This window comes from Daktulosphaira vitifoliae, unplaced genomic scaffold (genome assembly GCF_025091365.1).
Source record: "Daktulosphaira vitifoliae isolate Bord-2020 unplaced genomic scaffold, ASM2509136v1 Scaffold_4, whole genome shotgun sequence".
Lineage (NCBI taxonomy): Eukaryota > Metazoa > Arthropoda > Insecta > Hemiptera > Phylloxeridae > Daktulosphaira > Daktulosphaira vitifoliae.
This window is the reverse complement of record NW_026099575.1, coordinates 40422414-40449506: the sequence shown is the minus strand read 5'-3', so window position 1 is coordinate 40449506 and position 27093 is coordinate 40422414. Positions and strand designations below refer to the sequence as shown.

The following is a 27093-nucleotide window of genomic DNA, read 5'->3' as shown; positions in this document are numbered from 1 at the left end:
GTAAGAAGACAGACCCGGTCGGTCGTTGTTATTGCAGTAGCGCGTCCGCTCTTCGACCAATCCATAGCGTAACACGCGTGTAAGTGTAAACGGAAGTTGAACAGTGATAGAAAAATATCAGTAGCCCGCTGAATTCGTATCACTGACAAAATTCAAATTACGCATGCACTAGCTGACGGGTACGTTTAACCGGGCGCACGTGACCGCTCAACGGAAGGAGCAACTGTACACCGGTTCGGTCGTTTATTTAATGACATTACCAGTTTTAATTAATCGCGCCGCTTTGACGACACCAACGCCGATCAACGCGTTTATCTGTTGAGATCGCTTTACCGAAGTCGGAGTGTTTTATTACACCGCTGCTTACTACCACCATCACCACTAATTTTTGATACAACATAAATTACCAAGTACACTTAAGTCAATTTTTGTGTTATGTAAGTACAATAGTTAAAAATGTTTCATTTCATATAATTTATAACTTTTTTTATTCGACTGTATGGTTTTTAAACCGACTGCTTTCGACAAAAATTAGAGTGTCTTCTCCAGTGAATGAACAGTTTTTTATATTTTGAAATTATTATATATATATTTTGATGCTATAGTCATAAAGTTGATCAATGTGTCTCTGTAAAAATTATCTATAATTATAATGTAAAAATATTGTTAATTCACTGAAACAAAAATTTGATTTAATTGTTACATTGAAAATTTAATTTTTCAGTGAATGATACCATTAATGATATTGTATCAAAAACTGTGATAACACAGTAGGACTTAATTTAGATATTTTTCTTATAGCAAGAACGACCACTACCACTTCTTACAATCAATTTAGAAGATTTTTTATTTAAAAACTCATGGGTGATCGTTGACTGGGGTAGTGTTCATTCTATGGAGTTATTACTCTTTTTATTTTAAAAAGTAGCAATCGTATATTTGAAGAAATTACTAATTAAGATTAGAACATTTTCCATCCCCGAATTATTCTAGAATATTGCATCCATTAAACATTATATCGTTACACATATGTTTATGAGTTTATTTTCCGGAAATTAAAATTGATTTTCGATAGTTGATTCATCGAATTAAGTAAACTCCCATTAAAATATTATTGTATAAATTTAGAATAAAAACTTGTGAGTAATTTCAAATATCCAAAAGTTATTTTTAAACAATATTTCACACTAAATAAAAGTACTTAAGCATGTCAACTAATGTCTAAGAAGTATAATTTATTGTGTACTTATTATATCACAATTTTAAAATAACGATCATATAAATATTTAAAATTAGAATTAGTATCGAAAATCAGCAAATATAATATAAAAACGTTTATTTTTAACTCTTAACAAGTCAACAGTTAGAACATGTGTAAAATACAAATTATATAAGGTTACTATTTTGCAATATCATTATTTTAAAACTATGAATCCATTAGAAAATAATACATCTTTAAGATTTTTAAAAATATTTTTGATAAATACTTCATTTTTGTTAAAATGTGTAAAAAATTGCAACTTGATAAAATTTTATTTACGAATTTTATTTAAACAATCAATAAAATATTTCATTGATAGAATAAAATATACTGACATGAAAAATTATTTACTATTTAAATTCATGTAGCTATTAATGTGTCACAAATTATCATAATAATGTCCCTGCGATTATTGATGTGCTGAAATAATGTTATTCCATTTTAAAATAATCTCGGAAATCTAGAGGCCTCATAAGAAATACAATTCTAATTATATATTACATTTGTTTTCGGCTAAATTTTTCATAGACTAATTGAAATGCATATTATTAGAAAAACACATAAGTGCAGTCACAAATTCAAAAATATTGACACAAAAAATCCAAAAAAGCACGTGCCTAACAATAACTTTCGCCATTGTCATTATGTGCACCTATAAAAAAAATATATTGCATTCACCTTTTACGTAAATACATAACTGTATTTATATATACTTGATACTTATATTTATAAATATGACTAAAATTACTCTATAATTATTATTAATGCAATACAAATGAAAAATGTACTATTTATTTATTTATTCCCCGTTCATATTTTTTGTACTCTGTATAAAATAAATCGAGTAAATTTGAATGAAAGAAATGTTGTTATTTAATATTTTTAGCGTTAATTTGCACATTGTTTGGTAAATGTTTGTCAAACATAGATTGTATTAAAATATCTTTATCATTATGAATGAATTTAATTTTTCAACAATAACATGTAATCATAAATTCTAAAATACATATTTTAATTCTGATATTTTAAATTAGAAAGCATAGAACTCGTTAAAAAAATTATCATCCAACAAATTGTGTTTAGTAGAATTTTATGTATTATTATGTTATTATTTTAAATTAACTCATTATAAATTAAAATAAATTAAGTATACAAAACGATTTATATTAATCTTTTATAATTTATTTTTTGTAATAATATTTTTAAATTGATATAACTTCAAATAATTTTTTGCTCGACTAAATATTATTGAAATTAGGCATTTTAGACGTCTTTATAGGATAATCTGCATTTTAAATTCAATGCTTCCTACAAAAATTGTATATTTTTATTGAATCTAATATGTGTAAAAAACAAAATAATACTCTTAGTGATCATGTAATCAGTTCATTAAATTTATTATTGTTCAAGAAGTACTTGTGCACACATATTCTGATTCACTCTGCTAGCTGGCGATCACCGGAGTCCCATAGATATTTTTCAATAATGGACTTCCCACCTGTTTGCATTACTTAGGATGGGGAGGTGATATTCCCACTAATACATGTTCGTAAATGACAAGAAAACCTTTCCTTCTTTTGATATTCTTAATTAATTTTATGAGGACCGCTAAAAATTATATGCCGGGACCTAAACATAAGTCAGACCAACGTTGCGGGTAGGCGATAATAGTATGGCTCAATTTTTTTCGATAAACTAAATAGAACATAAACAATTCTATTTTGCAAAAAAAAAATATGAATTTCATTCGAGAATTTAATTATTAAATATTTATAATTATTACTGTTTGCTTTAAAGGCGATACTTCTACTTCTATATCTTGTGCTTAAAATTATTTATGATTTTAAAAGTAAAATATATAATTAGTTGTATTTTTTTCAGTAGATTTAAGAATTTTTTAACTAATTTATATTATTTATGAATTGCATAACGTTACAGTTTTTTAAGATCATTTATACTTATTTTTTACATATTTGTTTAAAATTTAGATAACGATGATCGATAAACATATTATTTTTATTTGATAAAAGACATTTGACAAAATATAATAAAAAATAAATATATAATATGTTAATACGCTACAAACTACTAAAAGAAACATAATAAAGCTCTGTAAGAATATCACAAAACAAACATATCACACCATGTTATTCAATTTGATGATTCTATTTATAAAAAAGCCCTATTTAATCAAACATTTTGTTTTTAAATGTTAAAATTTTACAAACTTTTTTGTAGTCGGGGTCAATTATTATGATTCCCGACACATATTACACTGTATTTTGTATTTTATTATCAAGTATACATTGAAGAACAGCTCAAATATTGTAATCTTTCCGTTGACGCAACTCGTTTGTTTCATATCTTTGTTTACCGTAATGTGAATTAGCCAGAAATTGCTTATGTGTGTAAAAAATATCATAACAAAATTGATTATTTTCATTATTTGTACAACACTCTAATAATGTACTAAATATGCGTATTCATAAAATATTATTACAAGGAAAAATAATAAGAATCATTGGAGAGCAAACATTTGAGTGCGATATGACAAAATTTACCATTAAGAGTATATTTGTTTCTAAACATTTCAGAATAGATTAACAATTTAACTTTGCTTTAAATTTTATTTTCCCATTGGAAGTAATCAATTCACGGTGACATAATTTGATCAAAAAAATGAGAATATAAATAATGATAGGGGTATAATAATCGTATAATAATAAAAGTTAAAATTTTCACGTACTTTAAAATAATTTATTATAATGTAATAGTTTAATTATTACTTACAATAATCAATTTTATACTTAATTTAATTTATAAGATAGGTTAATATCAAAATTTTCCTCAAAACTACTCCACAAAATGGCTATTTTAACATTTTTTTTATATTTTTCATCAATTTTTTTGAATAAATAAAATAACTATTGTTTAATATAAAAAAATTATAGTTTCAATCTAAAACAATTATTAGAATAAAAAAAGTAACGAAAAATATTGGTTGGTCAAAAGATATTACATTTGTAAGAACATCAAAGACAATTCTGTATAAATAAGTCATACATTAATGTTATATTATATTAATATATATATATATCACTCTGTATATACATATAGTCTATTAAAAAAGTATGGAAACAGGTCATCTGTTATAAATAATGAAAATAATAGAAATACGTTTCCTTACTTATTGAACATTATGCATATACAAGTGGTTCGCTAACTATGTTTCAGGCAATAGTTTAAGATAAAATATAATATTTTATATACTTTTTTATTCTATATACTTATATTAACATGCATATTTAACTGGTTTACAAATAAGAAGATGACTGATCAATAAAAGTATTAGAAATAGATCTTCAGAAATTATTAATACTTTAATTAAAAGATTGTAAGTGAAGTTTCGGTGTGTTTATTTATATCTCTAAGTATTTAAGAAACGCTCTACTCCTCTTCTTTGGTGTAAAATTGCTAATAACTAGTTTTCTTAGTGAGACCATTCTCTTATATGTAAACAAGTTAAATATGTATGTTTCCATTTAAAAAACTAAAGATGGTAAAATTTTAAGTGGAAGAAAGAGAGGACAGAGCTATATTTAGTTTTATTATTTTAATTGTTAGAATGGTCACAACTTTTGGAAAGAAAAAATTATACTTTATTTTATACTTGTAAAGATGTTACATGCACACAGTTAGGGGATCACCTTGTATAGTTTATAATGTCACATTGCTTTATTATAAATATCAACTTTTTCTACTAAAATATATCTAAAAAGTCTAAGTTATGTTTTTCTTAATATAACAAATATAATTACTCTCAATTGATAGCACAGTACAAATAAAACTTTTTGCTGATTATCTTTTTTTTATAAAATAAATTGAGTAATTACAATATATAATCAATAAAAAAAATGTATCATATTCATAAAATAATAAATTTTTATAAATGTTTTTACTCTCAATTAAAAACTAATCTCTTTACAATAAAAATGGAAAAGTTTAATAATTTGGTTACTCATTTAAACACTTAAAATTCGTAACTTATTTCAAGTGCTAATTTATTATAATACACTTGTCATAATATTAAATATATTATCAATATTCACATAGTTTGTCCTTACAAAGTGGAATATTATCAAAATAATTTTATTTGATTTGAAAAAGATTTAAGATTTAAAATTTATCTAATTTTACATAGAAACCAACTTGAAATATTAATTTGTTTAAGATTTTTTGGTAGAGATTATGTAAACTCTTAAAATAAATTTGAATTGACATTAAATGTGTACATAGCAACATTTGATAAAAATTCAAAAGTAAATACTCTTATATATTTGCTGTGTTATTTTTCATTTGACCAGTGCACAATGCTCGAATTAGTACAATTAAAATTTTGGAATTCTCCTAAGGTATGAGAGAGCGTTACCGGAAAAAATTGATTTTTTTAAGAAGTATTAGGACTCAATGATATGTGTTTTTGAAATATGATTTTTGAATTTATATTTATTTATACAACTAAAAAAGAAAGTTTAAGACCTTTGAAATGACAGCTGAGTAAATGTATACGTCTTCTTAAAGATAGGTGTATTAACTATAATGTCAAGTTGGATAGATAAGTGCTATTGGTCAAATTTTATAATGGGAAAATAAAATTTCCCTTTAAATCTCTCCTTTTACTATCTCATAAGGAATATTGTGTTTAGATAATCATGTAATATTTTTTGACAGTAAAAACTGAACTAAATGAATTTTCAATGCCACAGACAAGGCCCGCGCTAAACATTGGGGCACCTTTTATGAAATAATTTTGCGGGGCTCAATATTTTTTTATTTAATAAATTTGCTCAGCCTCTTAAAATTTATGTGAAGACACTTCACGCACTCTTACCACCGTCTTTGGCTACAAATACTTCATTAGTTAAATTATAACGGATAAAACAATAGTGGTTGTGTAACCAAACATTAATGTTCAAATCTTATACTTTTTGTGTTTGTTTTTATTACTGCATTCTGTAATTTATATAAAATATAGTTATAAATTCTACATAGTTTATCCACTTAAATAAATGATAGACTACTAATTTTCATTTAATACTTTCACCATTCCACTTAGGATAGTGTATAAGAGGTGTTCAAGAATTTCAGTTTTTATTTATTTTTACTTAAAATTAATTTAAAAGATCAAAAAAATCACTAAACAATTTTTTATATTACAGCTTTATAAAGAAATTTCTAGGTAAATACGCCTGTTTATATTTTAATATTTTTCAACAAGTCCATTTCATATAAAAAAAAAAGCTAGTAAACGTTCGTGGAATTTTTTTTGTTTAAAAAACCATTTTAATTGTTTTTTTACCACTGAATTTTGGTTGTATTTATTTGATAAACACATAAAGCTTTTAGTATCAATATTTTTCGATGATTATATTTATATTTGTTTTGAATCATTTAGAATTTTCTGAAATTTAGAAAACAAAAAACAATTATTTTGACTTGAATTAGTTTACTATATTTGGCAAAAAATATACACAGCCTGTGGACTGTGGACACATGACTGTAGACGCAGCCTATGATTTTCAAATAATAATGTCAAGATGTATTAATTAACTATTTAGGTTATGACTTCCAACTTTCGCGTAATCAACTCTATTACGTGAAATTGAATGTCATTGTTGCAAATTTATAATCTAAATTGTTTGTAATTTATACATAATGTCTCACGTATTTGAGTGTTTTCAATGTCATATACTATTTGCAATGCATGAATGTAATAATTATTATTCTAGTTCAGTGCACTTCTTCGATATGCCAGTTAAATAGTAAAAATAACTGATAAAGAAATTGAAAGTAGATCCACACCATAAGTGAACCGAAAATTATTATGCAGTATAAATTAACTACATTAATTACACCTTAGACAACTTAATGCATACAATTAATCTCTTGAGTTAATTGGTCATTGTGACGCGTTTAAAAATTGTATTCGTCGTCTGTTATTTATTTACATGTATGTAAGTTACAAATTTATTATTCTTTAAAATTTTGCTATTAGTTTAATTTTAACAAACAACAAATTGCAATTGTTATAAAGTAATAGAAAATAAAAACATCACATATAAACTATTTTAATTTTATTTCGCAATGTCATGGGCTTCTTAATAAAAACCTTTAAAATTTTATCAAATATCGACAGTTTCTCTAATATTTGGCCATCATGTGTAAAATAAGAAAATATATTTTATATTAAACATATATTAAGTTTTATACCTATATTTTTTCGGCCTTGATTACTTCCATTTCTGCCAATTGTGTAAACACGTAATATCCTTACACTCTTGTTCCTATTTACAATAAAATATGTGTACATAGAATATGTATTTGTATAAATATTATAGTTGTAAATCGAATAAATATGTATAAAGAACGGTTCAAATAATAAAACAGACGCAAAAAAAATAATCACTAATATTGTTTTTTATTACATATTTTTTTACAATATTCATTCATATTAATAGATTATCGACAGTCGAACATTTATTTAACAAATACAATATAACCAGTTTTATTTAGTCTAAAAGAAGTTCGTATTTCTATAACATGTACACACAATTTGAAATTAAAAATTGTATTATTTGGAAACCTTCATTCGTCATTTTTATATTTTTGCGACTATTAAAAGACTTAGACACATAAACGTAATCAATTAATTAGAAATTTAAATATTTGTTAATTTGATTTCCTTTAAAATCATAACTGTTAAGTTTAAAATAAACACGAAATTTGAGAAGTCCAGTCTTATATTTAAGTGTCAATAACCCTTAGTTAGCAATTAAAAACAATATTGTTATACATATTGAATTTGGATGTCAACGCCCTATAAGGTTTTCATATTTTAGGTATTGTTTTGTAATTGGTTCAATATCATTTAATTTTGCTGTACACTATGCATTTTGTGCGTCATAAAATTAATATTAACATTGACATTATTTTTAATATTGCTATGAATCACGTGTTAATTTCGTGACTGATATTAAAGCGATTTTTTTTTTACAAAAATCCACAATCATAATTTATGTATATAATTAGATTGAAATTTAAGAAAATTAACCGAATTAAAATTGTAGTACTTATTTTAAACTACAATGATTCTTTTAGCTCTTATGGTTTTTTAGGTTATATTTTTCTTCATTTGATAACTATAAATTTAGCAAACAATTTTATTTATAAGAAACGGTTCAGAAAGTTTATTAGTCATTTAAAAAATATTTTAAAATTATAATTTATTATTTAACTAAATCATCACATAACTTATGTTATAATACTAACTTTTTTCAATCTATTTTTTTGACACGGTTTTTTTTAACTTAATAATTATTTAAATAGATTTATGAAATATGAAAAAATAATTCTAATTTATCTTCAAAATTATTATACACTTAATCAAACATATTTAAAAAATATAAAAAAAAAATTATAAACCAATAAAATTTTAATTGTCACTATTTTATGTTAATATCTTAGTTAATTAATTCCTAAAAAAAATTAATTAATATTTAAAAATGTTTATACATTTTTTTTTCGTAGATTAATTGTTTTTTGCTTAATATATTGAGTGATTGATTCTAAAAAAGTAATAATTTTGAGAATTATTCTTTTTGTTTTGTTTAGTATTATTAATTTCTCAATTTATAAGTGGTTAAATATCTAGTAGGTTCATTCCTTTTCCCTATAAGAGCAACAACTTATTTTTTTTACTTGGTAATGTTCATATTTAATTAAATTAAATTATAGACAATGACCCTACTAAGAAAGTGATTAGTCGATAACAACATTTGAACCAGTATTTCAAAAGATATTTGCATTTTTGTACAGAAATAAATATGTTTATATTTAGGTAGAAAAAGAAACATGACAGAGTGATGCATAATAATAAAAACAACATAAGACGTATCATATCTTTAGTTACATTTAAAAATCATAATAACTTCGGAAATACTGGTCCCCAACACTTGCTATTAATCAACCACATTTTTAGTAAGATCATATTCTAACTTTTAATCTATTAAAGTATGTATGTAACCATTAAAAATAATTAAATTGGTACCCTTATAAGGAATTTAACCACTAAAATTATATAAATAAATTGAGAAATAAATAATATTAAACTAAATAAATAAAAAATTTTAAAATTATTATAGTAAAAATTTAATGGTCAACGGAGTGATGTTCTTAGGGGTTTGCCTTTGGAAGATATATAAATAAGAAATTTATTATAATACCCCTCCAAAATACATCTTTAGCTAAAATTATTTTTATCGTAGGGGTTCTATCCTCCTCATTCCAACAATAAATCAATCACCCTGTACAAGAAAAATGAGAAATACTTGTAATTTTAACTACTAAAATATATAATAAATTATCAGGTAGACATACTCTTTGTATAACAAATTGTTTTAACGACAAATTTATAAAAAGTAGTTTTGTCCCCTTTTAGATAAAAATAACATGGTTTTAAAATTTTTAAATATTACTAATTTTTTTTTGCCTTAAAGTTAATACTAAATAATGCCAGATTTGCGAATAAATATTTCGTAAATTAATTTTTATTTGTTTATAATGTGAATAAAAACAAAAATCAATAATTTTTCTTCAGCAAACTTAATACATCTGTTTTTTTTTTTTTTTTGTTTTTAGACAATGCTTAAAAAATGAATATAAATATTAATTTATAATCATAATATATTATAATCATATAAAAAAACTGTTTTTTAGTGTTACATACGAGATGCGAAGTATTAGTGAACGATTACTTTAAATTATATAAATACAACAATTATGACGTGGTATAAAAGTACACATTTAATAATATAATATGTTTTACGATATTTATCGAAGGTGGATTTTTTAAAAGAAAATTTAAAAATAAAATGATTATACATAAGTGATTTACTTATTAAACAAAGAGTGCCTACGTAATAACGAAAATATTTTATTTTATATAATATTAATAATAATATATTAAATAATATAATACAATATAATGTATTGTATTATATTATAATAACAGTGTCACCGAATCCTTAAGTGCCACTAAGGCAGTTATTCAACCTCCCAAAGGATTAGTGTATGGTATACATTTTCCATGTAAATCATCCATTATAAGTAAATAAAGTATTAATAATTGTATACTGAAGTCTTTATAATATGTTTAATTTTGAAAATATAGTTGCTAAAAGTTATTATATTACGAGTAATAATTTTTATTCAATAGAATTTATTATGTTAGTTAATATAAATTTACTTGGAATAATATACGATCCTACAAAGCAGTGTCGTATTTAAATATTTTTATGAGAGTTCAGATAGAACGTTGAGTATTGGGGAGATTCACCCCTCTACTACCCATCCCAATTAAATGATTTTATATCTAAGGTAAAGGGTCCGGATTCTGTGGACTACTTGAGTAAATACACTGCTGCAACCGAGTTGTTATTTGTTCAAACATTTCATGTCCGAATATGACAACTATTTGTATAATAAATAAATAGTTTTATTAAAGTAAACTATACAAGTTTTTCAATAATTAGAAAATAGTTATTAGAAATGAAGAGCAAAAAAAAGTCATGCAATTCATAATGAGTGGGCGGTGTTTTAACAATTTAAACAAAATTGCCCTACCAACTATTGTAGACTTAGACGACACTACTGATTTATTAAATTTAATATATTAATTTTCATTAACATTTTAGAATTGATAATTATTAATTCGATATTACTGTTCCGTCTTAAGATATTCCCCTACTCATGTATTTACATATTCTTTCAGTTATAAAAAAAAACATATCAACTCATATGTAACTATCCATTAAATATCGTCATATTAAAAATAAATGATTTAAAAGTTTAACAGTATAAATAATCTTAAGTCGATATTCAAATGCGCAATTTTAAAAAATCATTAAATAAATAATTCTATTTTAAATTTGTGGAATACTTAAAATAAACAAATGCGGCAGTTATACATACGTTTGAAATAAAACACAAATTTAAAGTAAAATATTTTTTTAAATTAATGATTTATGTTTTAACTGTAAGTTAAACACTTAAACAAATTAGAAATCATTGTAGTCCGAATTAAAAATTAATTTAAAAAAAAAATTTGTAATTTTATCTTTCTTGTAAAAAAAATATCGATCAAATAACTTAAGGATACATTAATCAAGGTTATTGTATGTAATATCGAAAAATATTTTTGTTGTAATATATCAGCTTAATTGTATAACCTCTCATCTAGTGTTGAATAATTTCTGAAAATCAAATACTGAAACGCGGATTGTATGTACGTACACTAGTACGAGCTACACCCCCGCGCAACGTATGTATCAAAATGCTTGTAACTAAATAAATACTGATCCTAAAGTTAATATGGAAAATTATATTTATTTTTTATTATCGATAGACAATAAGATAATCGTTTGAACGATGTGTGTGAGACGCATAATAATTATTAAAACAAAATGATAATTGTACCAAATGTCATGAGCGTTTATTAGATCCAAGTCCACTAAGTGTCTCGGATTATGATTACAGCTGTATATCATTACACATTTTTCGACCGTAGTTTTTCTAAAATGTAAAAATCTAACTTAAAAATAATCATAACCCGTGAATGGCACACAGTGTAAAACTATTACGTTTTCACACAAACTTAATTCATTTTAATACAAACTACATTTTAAAACTATAGGAATTTACGAAATAATGGTAAAAACGTAGTTATTTTCTATTATCCAATTTTTCTATTATTTATAGCCTGGGTCGTTTTGAGAAGGAGACGTAATTTTTTAATAAAAAAAGATGCTACCAAAAAAAGTTTATCAAAAATAGGCACACAATTGAAAAAAACATTATTAAATCGTCAAAAATAAACCGGAGATTGCAAAAACAAGTATACCCCAAAAAAAATTCAATGAGTTTTTCTGGTCTAAATTCAAACAATTTTTTCAAAATCCATAAAAAACCTTTTTTTGACATATCTTTAAGTATAAAAAAATTTTTAAATATGTATGTATCAAAACTATTTTTTTATGATAAATTATATACATATACATTTTTCATTCGATATACTATTTTTTAAATGGGACTTTTTCCCATTATACAGGGTGGTTAAAACCTTTAAATATACGTATAGAAAGTAGATCTTTTTCAACTTTTGATAATGTTCCGGAAATACTGACACTTTTATTTATTTCTTAAATTAATGCTTATATAATATACTTTACTATGAAAAAATAATTTTCGAGATATAGAGAAAATGGTTATCATATTCAAAGATATGCTATTTATTTGTTAAACTTCTGGGTTTTGTATTCTATTTTATTTTAAAATACCTTACTAGGGGAGTACACAGATTTTCATAAATATTATATAAATCTAATTGACATAGCATAGTTAAACTTTTTTTTTGCTTCTTTTAAGTCGAGAAAAACAACTTTGAAATTTGAACTAATTTAATTTGCCATTTTTTTTGGCCCAAGTCGGTAACACTTGTGTCTTACGCGCTTAGGATACGAGATTTAAACTCGCCTGTGCCTATAAATTTTTTGTATTTTCATCGTAACTCTTATTGAGTTAGAAAAAATGTTTTCATTCATTTGGTTTTTATCTCATTTAGTTTCAATAACTTCAATAAAGATCAAGGATCCCAGCACTGTAGTCTCCCCTCGTAAGAAGAAATTTCTTATTTATATTAAAATTATTTTTCTATATGGTATTTTTTTGTGACTATCATTTATTTTCTCAGCTCTCACTTGACCTACTTATACGATAAAAATGCAAACAAATATTGAGCTTTTCTGATAAATTTACTGTATAGTTTACTTAATAGTAATTATAAAATTTACTGACTGCATATTAATCTTAACAATCACATTTTTTAATTCTCATAAAATTTTCTATTCAATGATGTCAATTTCAAACTTGCAAGTTGTGCTAAAAGTTATGGTAGCAAATTCAACTTTTTTTATTATAAACTATCACAAAAACAATTTTAAAGGACCAAAAGAATAGATTAAAATGCCATTTTGCACTGATTAATTTTAACATATTAAAAATCAAAATCAGTAATAATTTGAAAACAAATTTTATTTTGTTTTAATTTATTTTTATATGTAAATACTCATTTTTTACTAGTTAATAATAATATCAAATATTAAAAGTGATAGAAAAAGTTTAATTGCAGATTTGAAAATGACGTGAAAAGTTGAAAAAGAAAAGTATATTTTTGATTCTGATGAAAATGCATTTGTAGTCCAGTGTATTTATTCATAAGTAACAAACAGCTTTTAATTAAAAGTATTGCATCAAGCCCTTTAAATTTTTATAGACATTAAAAGTAAAGAAATATACGACTACTTTATTATTTTTATAATTTCACAGTATAAATTATTAAATATAAATTTCATACTAAATTTAATTACTATAATTAGTATTTATTTATATATTATATTTTTAAATCAAAGAACCACTAATTCGGATATAATTAAGGAAATAGAAGTTGATGTTGCTTATGTAATTATCCATCAATTTCTTAGAATTAAACTCTATATACAGATTTGCATCGAAGTGTGTCTTAGTGATTTTAATCGTTGTCAGATATCAGCTATACTTGTCCCATCTATGCCACGTCCACACTGCTACCGTTTTTTTAAACATAAGATACACAGAAAAACTTAACATTTTTTATTACTATTTGTTTGGGTATGTCAATATAAACAATTTTTATGTATGTCATAAATATAATTATTATAAAACTATTTCGAAAGTTAATTGATTCAAAATCCGGTGGATTTTTTGGATCCATAAAAATTCCTAATGTTTTGGGTATTTTTAAAGGAACCAGGTTTTTCCTACCTTGTTTTAAACAGATCACCCTGTTATGTAATAACTAACAAATAATAGGGTAACTAGTCTAGTTACTAGATATTCCCAGAAGAGAACACTGTTGGTATTACTTAAATTATATTTTTGTAGTATCTAAACTAAGTAATTTTGTTAAGTTATTGTGACCTGTACTGTCAAAAATTATAACTCTGAATGAAGTATGCTATGACTAATCAAAATACTTTTTAATTATGTGGTGTTTAGTTTTTTGAACTTAAATTTAATTTTGTTTGTTTGTTTTTTATTAAATATTGCTTAAAGTATATGAACTTTGGAGAAAATTATTATTATTAATTTTATTCACAATAAAAATTCTTTTTTTTTAATTTGTAATTTCAGTAAATCCTCAATTATATCACCATGCCCAACAAATAAGGCGCTAACTCAAAAAATTCAATTTTGAAATTATTAAGTATTTGGATTTAGGTTTTACTCTTCTTATAATAACTTTTATCAAAATATCGTAAATTTACTTTGAAACGGAATTAAACTACTTAGAAAATTAATAAACATATAGAGTGTAATTAGAAAATACATTTTATTTTTCATCTCCTGAGAAGTAATAAAAAGTGATAAGACATACCGATAAGATGATTATTCGAATTAACCAAGTTTTGTTTTCAATTTCATAAGAAAATGATTTCAAGAATAAAAAATATGACATTCATACTTAAAAATGTATTTACTATTTTAAATAGTAAGAAATATAAAACTATCAAGGCGTAACCAGAATAAAATATTTAGAGTCGTAAATTCCCTAAAAAAAAAGGGTCCCTTATTAAAAATAAGAAACCCTATTTTCATCAATGCAATCTATTTAAAGTGTTTTTTTTTTCATATAAATCCATAAAAACATATTATAGCCAAAAATAAAATTATTTTGCATGTATTATAAATTTGAATTGCATTTTTCAAGATATTTTTATTAAATGCATATTATTTTTAACTATTAAAGTGCATATAAATCCGGACTCTATTTTTTTCATTTATAAATTATGAATGAAGAAAAAAAATGATTATTAGTAAACTATTATCATATCATAAAAACAATTTTTTACAGTAACTTTATTCAATTTTTATTTATGGGAGAAAATCTGGTGGACAATTAAAATTTTAACCTATATCACTATATTTATATAATCAATTATGAATATAATTAAATTTTAGTGATATATATAATAGACATTTAATGTTTAGACCTCTAATTACCTTAGTATTTTTAATCTCCAAAGTAATCAATTAGTGGCCTTTAGCTACTTTAATTGATCATAGAAAGTAAAATTGTTATGGCTAAATAAAGATTGTTCTTTATTACTCTGGTACACAGTCATATATTCTAAAATATTCAAATCAAAATTTTCTTAAATTGATAAAATATTACATTATGAACATCATATTAGAATTTTACACAAATAGAACATATACTAGAAGTTATACTTCAACAAAAAAATATATATAACAACAATAAAAGCTGTTTTGAAAATAATCGAAAATGTTATGTGTTCTTATATCACAAACCTTAAAAAAATAGTTTTATTATTCTTAAGAAATTTTTTTTTATATTTTTAATTAGCTGTTCTTAAATGTGGATTCAAAAATATTAAATTACTTAAAATAATATGAACAAATTAAATTACTTACACTATTCTGGATGGGTTTAGTTTTTTTTTTCAATGTTAAATGTAAATTTAATAAAATATTAAATTTACTATGACGTATTGACAATTATTACGTTCAAATATTTAGATTAAAATAAAATTTCATATCTATTAGATCATTTTTTTAGCAAAACATATTTTTCTAAAAAAAAAAAGTTATAATTACTAAAATTAACCATTGATTTTGTGGTTTTAATTGATATTTTAATATCACTTATATGAGATAGAAGGACGTTTTAATTCAAAATTAGATTGATTATTTTTAATTATTTTTATGAGGAATAATAAATGCAATAGCTATAATATGATTTAAAGAATATTATTATTTCATTTATTTTTATAAGAAATCAATAAATGACTGATCAATTAGTCCATTACTCTTTACGATCATTTTGAATGTAAAACTAAGGGAAATTGAAAATTTATTTAATGTGAGTTTTCTTTTTAATATGTTTCATGAAACTACATAAAAAAATATTGATTACAATTTTAGACAATTAATATTGTCAAATGACACCTTTCTCATCTCAAATAGAGACAACTAATATCTTACCATAATATTTATCATTTTGTTTCATAGTTAAATTATTTTGTTAATTAAAAGAATACTACAAATATAATTCAGACGTTGAAAAAAATCAATTGTGCTTTATAAACTTAGATTTTTCACGATGTTCTCTGGTAAAAGTTGACATTGATATGCTTTTTGAAACAAGAATCACTTTTCATCGTGTATTATTTTTATGAATAGGTACAGCATATTATCTTCAAATATCTAGAAATATTTCTTTTCTTTAAATAAAAAATACATATGGAAGCAGTTTGATTGGGTCTATGGGAGCCAATATACATACCAAATATACTTAAATAATACCTTCTACGAATAAACCGTATGGGGGAGACTTTAAATATGAGACAAGGCAATATATAATAGAGAAACTTTCCATAATTTGTATTTCTATAGGTGAAATTGAGTATCAAACTATAGCGTTATCAGTAAATGTTTTAATCTATGTCTATACTATGTTAAAATCAGTGGCGGTTCGTGGTTTGGACGACGGACCCCATACTGAAATTAATTAAAAGAAGAAAATTAATTGTAAATTCTACAATCTACATTTTAGCTTCGATGCGAAGCTGAGAAGGTATTGGTTTTACTATGATGTGTTTTTTTTTTTTTTTTTTTTTTTTTTTGTGTCTGTTACCACTTTTTCTCAGCTCTCACCGAACGGATTTCTTTCAACGATACGTCAAAAGATCACAAATCGTATCTAGTCGAAGACATTACCCTTCAAAATTGAAAAAATTTCCCTCGTTCCCCGTAAATGGGGGAAACCTCCAAAAAAATTACAAATTTAAAAATCGCTAATTTTCGAAATTTTTTCAATTTTTTTTACTTAAAAGTGCCATAACTTTTTCAAAAATGAATATAATTCTTTTTTATATAGATTTATAATATTATTACCTTTCATTTGGTATATTTTTTTTTATAAATTTAACACGTAACCTGCCCACAAGGGGGGATTTAAAATGACAACTTTTTCACAAAAAATTTACTTTTTCAACTTAACTTTTGGAAATGTTCCGGAAAGTCTGACACTTTCATATATATCTTAAATTAAAGCTAATGTAATATACTTTATCGTGGAAAAAAAAAATTTCGGACTTTATTTTATCTTTAGGGTGAAAATGGCTACCGAATGCTATTTTTGTGTGAAAATTTTCGATTTTTTTATTTATATTACATTTAACTTTATAATGCTATAACTTATTGAAAAGTTTATGGATCCACACAATTTTTTTATGAGAAATAATATTTTTTAATAAACCCTTTTTCATTCGACATACTTTATCTTAATCGAGATATTAATAAGGAACCAGCAGATCAAGTAGCTTTTGGAATAAAACACCAATTTTTTTAAAATTAAACACTATCTAAAGATTTGCATCGAAGCGTTTATTTTTGATAGTGATTTTAATCACTGTCAGATATCATTTACTTGTTCCAACTATGCCACGTCACCACTGTGCCGCGACCCCCCTGTGCTGGGTTTTTTAAAGATCTTTTTAAAAATATTTCTTATTAATGATACAAATTTTAAATAGTAAAATAGTTGTAATACATTTGCCGTGTGCGAACATTAAAGTTGTTTCCCTCTGTATGTGCTGGTACGCATACGAGCAGTGTTTGGACGACCGACAGCGTCGTCCGAGCAATATTCTGAGAAATATTATATTTCAAGTAAGGCGCGCAGTTGTGTGCGTGCGAGTTGGGCTCAGCTGCCATCTTATGTACGGAATTTGGACGACCGACAGCGTCGTCCATACGGTAAAATATTAGTGTATTAAGTAGTTTAATTTTAGAATTAACTGCGTATACGCTCGTCGTTATCGGTTGTTATAATAGTGAAATGATTATATTATAATCGATATTATTATTTTCATTTCTATTTTCTACAGCCACCTTTAAAATAATAATATGTGCATTGCGTTTATTATATTTAACTTTACAATTTTTTAACCCTATAACTAGCGGTGTTATATTTAAAGTCGCCACCAGCACCCGCGAGACGCCGCTGGTTAAAATGATACTTTATAGTTTTCTATAAATTTAATTATTTTAAGAAATTCAAGTTAAGATAATTAATATATTAACTGTCTAGTTTAAAACAGTTTTTTTTTAATTTAAATAAGCTTTTTATGAAAAGCTAATTCATTAATTTATTACCAAGGTAGATTATAATTGATATAAAAATAAATATAATTTTTTTAATATTACGCTATTAACTATTTCGATTGTTATTTATCTCGTCCTGATATACAAAAAATATCAGTCTTGTTTGCGTCTATTGAAACATTTTTTGGCTTTATATTTTTAATGGACAACTTTCTTTACGTCAGCCTACCCAGTAGAAAAGACAAAGTACCAGACGTTATTTAAGATTCCAAATGGTCTCCTATTTTTATACTAACCTAAAATCAGTCTCAGGAATACGCTGTAACTTATTTATTCATACAAGAAAAAATGTCTGAAATTGGTTTTTGAAATAACATTACTAACAATTAGTGCACTAATTATGTTTAATGATATCGCTATATCATTAAACGACTATTGATTAGTTTTCATATTTTATAGAATTCTATTGGAAGATGAAATTTTTTTTTATCTTAGTTGGTTTTATTGAATTTTATGACTTATTAGGGGAACCCAAAACAGTACGGTAGTTGAAGTATTGAAAAAATGTATTTTTATTTACTTAGCGTATTTATACAGTAATTTATTTTTATTAAAACATAATTGTTTTATCATGTAAACTATAAAAAGTTTCAATTCCACATTTGGAAACCAAATTTATTTGTATATAGCACGTTTTTCATCCGTGATCATCGCGAAGACTGCGCAAAAACATGTAAAAAAAAACATTAAACGAATATTTATTTACAAACAGTAAATATCTTTCAATAAAAATTTAAGAACACCGAACACTTATACAAATAGTAATAATTGTTACTTTGTATATTTATAATTCACCCGCGATGAAGTCCAATATATATAAATTACATGGCGATAAAATAAATGTAGCCAAAATCTCGAGTATACCCAACTGTAGTAATAGTCTTTGTGTCGGTTAAATAAACAAAAATTATTCCATTATCTCAACTGTGATGTAATTTATTTGGTATGTATTGAGCTTAATTTTGATATTTTAGAAAATCTGACTAGATTTTCCACTTGAGAGACTTTACAAATAAATATTAATGTTAAAGTAACAAATAACATACATATTTAATTAAAATTACATATTTAACTCGCTTTTTATTATTATATAATATAACTGTCTAATATTATTTTTTTTAATTTGTTAAAAATCATATGAATTATTTTAATTTTCATTAATTATCCTACAGTTTTTAAAATATAATAATTATTTTACACTTAAAAATTAATTGAATAGATTGATTAATTGAACTATTAAAATAAAACGAAAATTATTCAAATTGTATTAAAAAAATAATTATTAATAATCAAATACCTTTTTATATAGTGTTCAGTAAGTATGGAAACGGGTTTCCATTATTTTCATTGTTTGTAATAAATGGCTTATTTCCTTACTTACTGAACATCTCTGTATAATTAAATGGGTATTTACATTAGAAAAAAAAATTATTCACAATGTTAAATATTTTTAGTATAAATATAATACGGTAAATAATAATAAATTAATAAATAATTCTATGGCAACATGTTAAACATCAAAATTTATATTAGGTAGACTAAAATTCTTCTTCTTTTTCTTCGCGTTAATCCCAACTACTTGGAGTAAGCTACAATATAAATTAATATTTTAAAATATGCATAACATTCAACGTAACTTGTGATTAATTCAGTAAAAATTTTATTCTAAAATTAAATTACTATTTACATAAAATAAAATTAAACAAACCAAAAATTGAAAGGGGTACAACAATAATGACTAACGATAAATAATAGTAGTTACTTACAACCATCTGTACTTAAAAATGTGTGTTAATTATTTTTCTTTTTCGAGTTTGACTTTTTTGGAAACGTTAGTAATCGTTGAAATTTTTTCGTGTCAAATTTTAGTAAGTCGAATCTGTTACAGTATTGTTGTTTTATAAGAAAATTCTACATTTTATTGGTTTTATGTATCAATGACGTATTCGATTTAAAGCATTATTTATTCGATAAATATGTATTACTCATGAAAAAAGAGCATAAATAATTATTCTCTATTTTTTATTGTCAATATTCCGTATGTTTAATTTATTAATTTTAAACATCTATTTATGTGTTTGTGTGATCTACTAATGTGTATATGTGTCAGTTGGTTTGTATAATATTTTTTGTACATAAATACATCAACGGCCCATTAGTCAGCAGGGTCTGTCGTTTATCGCAGGCTCGCGTGCGTTCGAAAAAATATTATAAAAACAATAACAATTATTCGATGTAGGAGGGATTATGCACGGTACATATACGGGCACTGTGTAAATTGTTATCGTGAACATATAGATTAAATAACGATTTATTACGTTTTGGCTGAACGTTTGTGTGTATGTGTATACGATCACTTACTGTAAACCATTAAAAAATTGAAAGAAATAATAATAAAAATATTTCTAGCACAACTAATAAAACGAAATTGTAGTTGTATTGTTAATGTTATGACTTAAGACGTGAACTAATGGAGCGATTTAATGATTTGTCGTTTTCCAATACGTTTTTAATTTTAATACATTTTTATACTTGGTGATTGCTATAATTTTTTTAACCGTTATGTTTACAGAAACACATCATCACGCTTTAAACATTACTGATCAGATTGGATGCAGACCGGAATTATTTACAAGTACCATCGATAAAAAACATTTAATAGGTATGTTCAATAATAATTGGTATTTAAATATTATTCAAATATGTTTTTATCGAGTGGGATGATTAAAATCAAGTAAAGGGGGTTATAACTTTCGCTCATAAGCTGTATCTTTAATCCGTACATTTTTTAAGGGTATCATTGTGGGTTTCAACTACCATCTTCATCCCCTAAGCACGTTTTTCTTTCTATCAAATTCATGTTTTGTTATCCTCGTAATTGTCAATAAAATGTGTCTTTAATATATATATCTGATAAGAAAATCCATTATCCGTGAAGTTATAATCAGCTTAAACAATTTATAGTTTTTAATGTATAATAATGTTTATGCCTACCAAATAAGTAATAGAATAGTGTCGAATTATATTAAATATATAATAAACATTAATAATGAAAAGAAAAGCGGCTTAAAACGACTATATCTTATCTGTTTGAGGGCGGAGTGTAACGTGACAACTGATTAATTACAATTCGAACTGTTACTTGTGCAATATCTATGGAATATTTAATAAAATCGTAACCACCTGGCACTTAAACATAAAACTAAAGTTGAAAGGTTTTTGAATGTTTTATAAAATGTCCATTCTACAAATATATCTGATAAGACTTGAGAATTACAATTATTTTATATTGGAAATGATATTGAAAGTTTGCGAATCTATGAATAAACGTCCAGATAAAAAATACTTGAGTAATAAAATACTATAGGAAAAAATGTTTAATTAGGTATAAATACATTGCAGTGCGCCTCGTGATTATTTACATGTGAATAAATGATGTCTGTTAAATAGTTTTCTTTATTTTTTTTTTAATTGCACCAAAATTATAATGTTATTTACTTGAATTAATGGTATATCTTCATTTAACAACATATTTGATAACTCTTATTCGCAAGCGATCGTGGTCATTTACGATGATAGTATTAGATTTGTTTAAGTTGTCTTTATAGAACATCGACAACCAGAACTATATTTTATACAAAGCCACCGAATATTTATTTAAATTCGTGATGTACGATTTACATATAGCCAGCGTATAACATTTTTTCTTTCTTTTTTTAGATAATATAAACTTCATTTTTATTATTATTAAAACATTTTATAGTGAATAAATATACGCAACACTTTTAGTCGATATTTATCGTAATAAGACATTATTGGTTAGTTGGTTTTTTTGTTGTTTATTTTTACCTTTTATAAGTATTTGTTCGATCATATTTCCTATGTTATTTTAATACTCCGGTATTTATTCCCTGGACGTTTTTTCCGGTTATCAAAGTTTGCACCCTTAGTACTACTTAATTTACAATATTTAATTTAATTACAAAATAATCATTAAACGATTATACGGTTCATCATCTGATGTTTCAATATAAAGTGTTAAAAAGTGTTCATTTCATGAAATAACGCAACACGGTCGCCGGGGAAACTATTGTGTCAAAACGTTATCGTTTTGTGTATGAATTATAACAAATATTCAACTTAAAATAGCTGCTGCACTCTATTGATCTTTTTAAATTTTAATTGGACAACTTTTTTAAATATTTGAGGATGATGTTTCTAGTAAATACGATTCTTAAATGAACTTCTGTTTCTTGTTTTTTAATTTATTTCAATATCAAAAAATGAATAATATGTTGTTTTTATTAAAAAAATAAAAATAGTAATAATTTAGATAAATTCCGCTATTTTTAATTTCGAGAGTGTATAAAAAAATACATTCAAAACAAAAACATTTATTTTCAAGTATTCTAGGTAAAAACAAATTTAATATAAATTTAGATCATCAAGTTATAAAAAACAATAATTTTACAAATATTCTATGCAAAATAAAATTGTGAAAATAATATCAAAAAAATAATAAACAATTTAAGACAAATATTTTTCTATTTAATAGATTAGTAGGATAAAAAATACTTTTTGATGTTTACAAATAATATTTTTAAAATTCAGTATTATTTCAAGTCGAATAAATCGATGTTTAAAATATAATCGGTTGAAGACCTCAAAATAAAATATTTATAAACCTCAAATTTACAGTAATGGATATTTTTTAAACAAATTTTTATCCACGAATTAAATTATAATAACAATTAATTCTAGTTATTAGAGCACTTATAATTATTATTATTTCAGATGAACCGTGGTGCCCAAACTCGTTTGTTAGACGAACCCTCAAATTTTCTTGAACCTCCAAACATGAAAACCGAAGAAATGATACAAAACCAACAACAGCGCAACATGTTAGCTGAAGCTATAGCTTCATTACCCCAAGTACCTCAGAACCTATCAGCTCTAGCCTTATTTCATCAGTTACCTATATTATATCAACAGCACTATCAGCATATGTTACAATCCAGAATTTTACCTTATCTTCAGGAATCGCTTAGGCTACAAAGTGCTGTTAACTATCTAGACACCAAACCTCAGTTACCAGTAAGTTAATAATAATTTAATAAAAGTTAAACGGATTACATTAATAAATCCAAAGTTCTAAGTAATACACATTTTTGCAGCAAATTCCAATATTTGATCAACCAGTCGTTGAGCCATCTTCAATTATTGATATGGGCTGTAACGAAAAACCACCTTATTCTTACATTGCTTTAATTGCTATGGCCATTACATCAACCCCCAACCAGCGAATGACTTTAAGTGAGATATACAATTACATCACAGATAAATTTCCGTACTACAGAAGAAACAGACAAGGATGGCAAAATTCTATAAGACACAACCTCAGTCTCAACGATTGCTTTATCAAAATACCCAGAAGTCGTACTGGCATGGATGACAATATGGGAGGCGGAAAAGGAAGCTATTGGACCTTAGATCCCGTAGCTGCTGCTGATATGTTTGAACGAGGCAATTACAGGCGACGAAGGATGCGCAGACACAGGCCATACCAACAACAAACTGTAAGTTGTAATATATTGAATATTATCATATTTTACAGTTTTTAACGTCAAAAAAGTAGATACTTGATAAAGGTATTTTTATTCCTTTATTATAGAAGTTTATTCTACATTTTTCGCCTTTGTCTAGTTAACATAAGCAACGGAAATAAGGCGATGTAAATTAGAACCATAACCAAATACAACGATATGAATAAAAAAATGCAATCACCCAAAAATTACGAATTTCTTACATTATATCTTTTACCTACCGTGTACAGATATATCTTTAAAATCAATAAAATTGTAGAATTTTTTCTGTTGTATTTTACTAATAATTTCAAATAGTCTTTAATAATCATTGTTCTTTATTTATTATTTTATGTAGAATCAACAAGATGCAAAAACGTTGTTACCGCAGACACACTTTTCGTATCCCGAATTTCAATTGACTAGGCCTAGTCTAATAGATAAGCAACAACCAGACACCGTATCTTCACACAATCTGGCATTTCACATAGAAAACCTTATACAAAAAAATCATACGGGTGAGATACCTCAAGAAGAAACAGTTTCTTCTAGCAATATTCATAATAACAATGATCAAGAAGATCATTCAACGACGGAATCCTCAACAAAATTAATAATTATTAATGACCAAGATGACGATAATGGTGGCATTAGGCGTTAATAGTTGTTGTTGTTTTGCTCTATTGTTATAAACAAATGATAAATTTACCTGATTTTTTGCTAAAGGGCACTTTTACTCGGATATTGTACGATAATACAATTATCGTATACATTTTAATGCAACATAAATTATGCTATGTGCGCAATTCAATGATCTAAATTTTTCATTTTAGAACAATATTGAAGTGATCTTAGAGATTTAATAATGTTGCATGTAGTCATAAAAACCAATATATTTAGAAAAAAGGCCCAAAGTAGTAATCATTATCAAGTATAAATTTGTATAACGAGCAGCAAGAATTACATTTTTAATTACTATGTAAATATTTATTTTATGAATTGTTTATGTTTTTCTCTTAGATATAATTATTTACCTCTTACATAATTTGTTAAATAATAAAGCCTTTGTAAATTATTTGTAATATTTTACTTAAAATGTTATGTATTTGATGTTCCTTAATACATCCTCTTAGTAGCGCATTTAATTTTACTATCAATTAAAATATGAAGTTATTCCGAGGGAAATAAACTTCATCTAGACATTTTTGATCACTTACATTTTTTTTTATATATCATGTATTGTTTATGAACTATAATTGTTTACAGTAAAATCCGGTGATTTATTAGCTTATGATTTTAAAAACTTTCTACAATGGTGCTTGTAGTACTATATTTTTTTATTCTTAATAAATAAATTTAATAAAAAAATATATATTGGTATATTGTATGGTATTTATACTTTTTTTTTTTTTACAACCGTTAGGTTGTTTAATACCATTGGTATATCCTGGGCAATTTTTAAGTGCAGTGGTTTCCCGTTGCCTTCTGCACGGTATTTATACTAATAACTAAAATTATTTTAGTTAAATAAATAATCTCCTATTAATAATAAACAACAGTAGTGTACCCAGGAGCGAGCCCTCTATTTCATTAATAGCAATATTTAATCTTAAAATAAAATGATGAAAAAAAAATTGAAAATTTGAAATTTCGTTAATTATTTATTATGTCCCCATCCTTCTTCACTATGCAATTCTGGCAACGATAATGATAAATAATGCATCTATCTTAGGCCTCTTGTTTATAGGGTCTGCATTTATCAAATTTATGAATTAAATGTTTTCATAAATTAAAAAAGCCAGAGTTTCATAAATTAATTTGTTGTTCTGTAGATAATTTTCTTAAAACACAAAATTTTAACAAGTCTGAGGAAAAGTGATTACATATTGTAAAATTGTCACGAACTGTATAGATGTAAAATATATTGTGACGGAGAAAATACAGGAGCTGAACAAGTGCAAATAGTTTTTTATCAATGTTCGAAACACGCTGGGGCAGTATGGAACGAGTAGACCGGGCGCCATTTCCAGAATGTTTTATGTGTGCATTTTCTAAAAGATTCTACCCCTTCAACTATACAACCTTTAACTTATGACGATGAGTCTCCTTGGACATTGTACAAGCAGCAGTTTGTGTCTGTAGCGTAAGCCAATCAATGGGACGAGATTACAGAAGCAACAGCACTACACCCAGAGAAAAACCTCGATCTATATAATAAATTCATTGTTCAATTTGATAAATATATCATTACTATTGAATCTATGATATATTAGGGTGGTCCTTAAAATACAAATTTTCAAAATTCGATTTACGCGCACCAAAAAATTATTCTAATACATGTAAAAATAAACTGTGCAAAATTTGGTCCCGATAGGTTGACGTTAACACGTGCCGCAAGAGGGTTGAAAATTCGATCAAAAGGGTAGTTTTTCAGTTATTGTGCTTTATCTCAAAATATATGATTTTTACGTAAAAGTTTATAAGAAAGAAATTATACATATAATTATTTTACATAAAAAAGGTTATTAGCAAAAAACTCATAAGTCAAATATTTACCTCCTAAAAGTCAAAAGTTCCATAAATATTATGTTTACCAGTAAAATTCATATATTTCGGCAATTTAAGTATATACGATGAACCGTTCAAGTTATAAAAAAAATTTTCATGTAAAAGTTATTTGAAATTTAATTTTCTATTAGTTTTGTAGAAAAATAAAATTGTTTTACGAGTTTTCTGGCGAGGTAATAAAGAAAACTTATAAATAACAATCATTTTTCTATCATTTATCATTTTTTGTTTAGATAATGTTGTTGAGTTAAATTTGTTTAGTTCCTCAGAATATGAATTCAAAATAGTCTTGTCTTGCATTGGGATGGAAAACTACTTTCAGGAATTATAAATAGAGCTAAA

At 24.8% G+C, this 27093-nt stretch overlaps 1 protein-coding gene and 2 long non-coding RNA genes across 5 annotated transcripts; 1 reads left to right on the top strand and 2 right to left on the bottom strand.

The window, feature by feature from the left end:
• Positions 1 to 25258, top strand: LOC126906312 (forkhead box protein C1-A-like). Of its 2 annotated transcripts, none has more exons than XM_050686852.1 (5): positions 1 to 437; positions 21174 to 21263; positions 23396 to 23695; positions 23776 to 24177; positions 24542 to 25258. In XM_050686852.1, exons 3-5 carry the CDS (start codon positions 23396 to 23398, stop codon positions 24842 to 24844), a joined length of 1005 nt encoding a protein of 334 aa, XP_050542809.1. In that variant the 5' UTR covers positions 1 to 437; positions 21174 to 21263; the 3' UTR covers positions 24845 to 25258. The 2 variants fall into 2 exon arrangements, with proteins under 2 accessions (XP_050542809.1, XP_050542808.1); XM_050686851.1 differs by lacking the exon at positions 1 to 437 and adding an exon at positions 19420 to 19544.
• On the bottom strand, positions 6201 to 15874 carry LOC126906324 (uncharacterized). 2 transcript variants are annotated; one of them, XR_007704219.1, is made up of 4 exons: positions 15848 to 15874; positions 7532 to 7605; positions 6621 to 6722; positions 6210 to 6274 (listed from the first exon to the last, which is right to left on the bottom strand). It is a non-coding gene; the product is annotated as an uncharacterized LOC126906324 (long non-coding RNA). The 2 variants fall into 2 exon arrangements; XR_007704218.1 differs by having other exon boundaries at positions 6201 to 6722.
• LOC126906325 (uncharacterized) lies at positions 16418 to 19283 on the bottom strand. The gene is made up of 2 exons (XR_007704220.1): positions 19122 to 19283; positions 16418 to 16639 (listed from the first exon to the last, which is right to left on the bottom strand). It is a non-coding gene; the product is annotated as an uncharacterized LOC126906325 (long non-coding RNA).
• Positions 25259 to 27093: the final 1835 nt, after the last annotated feature.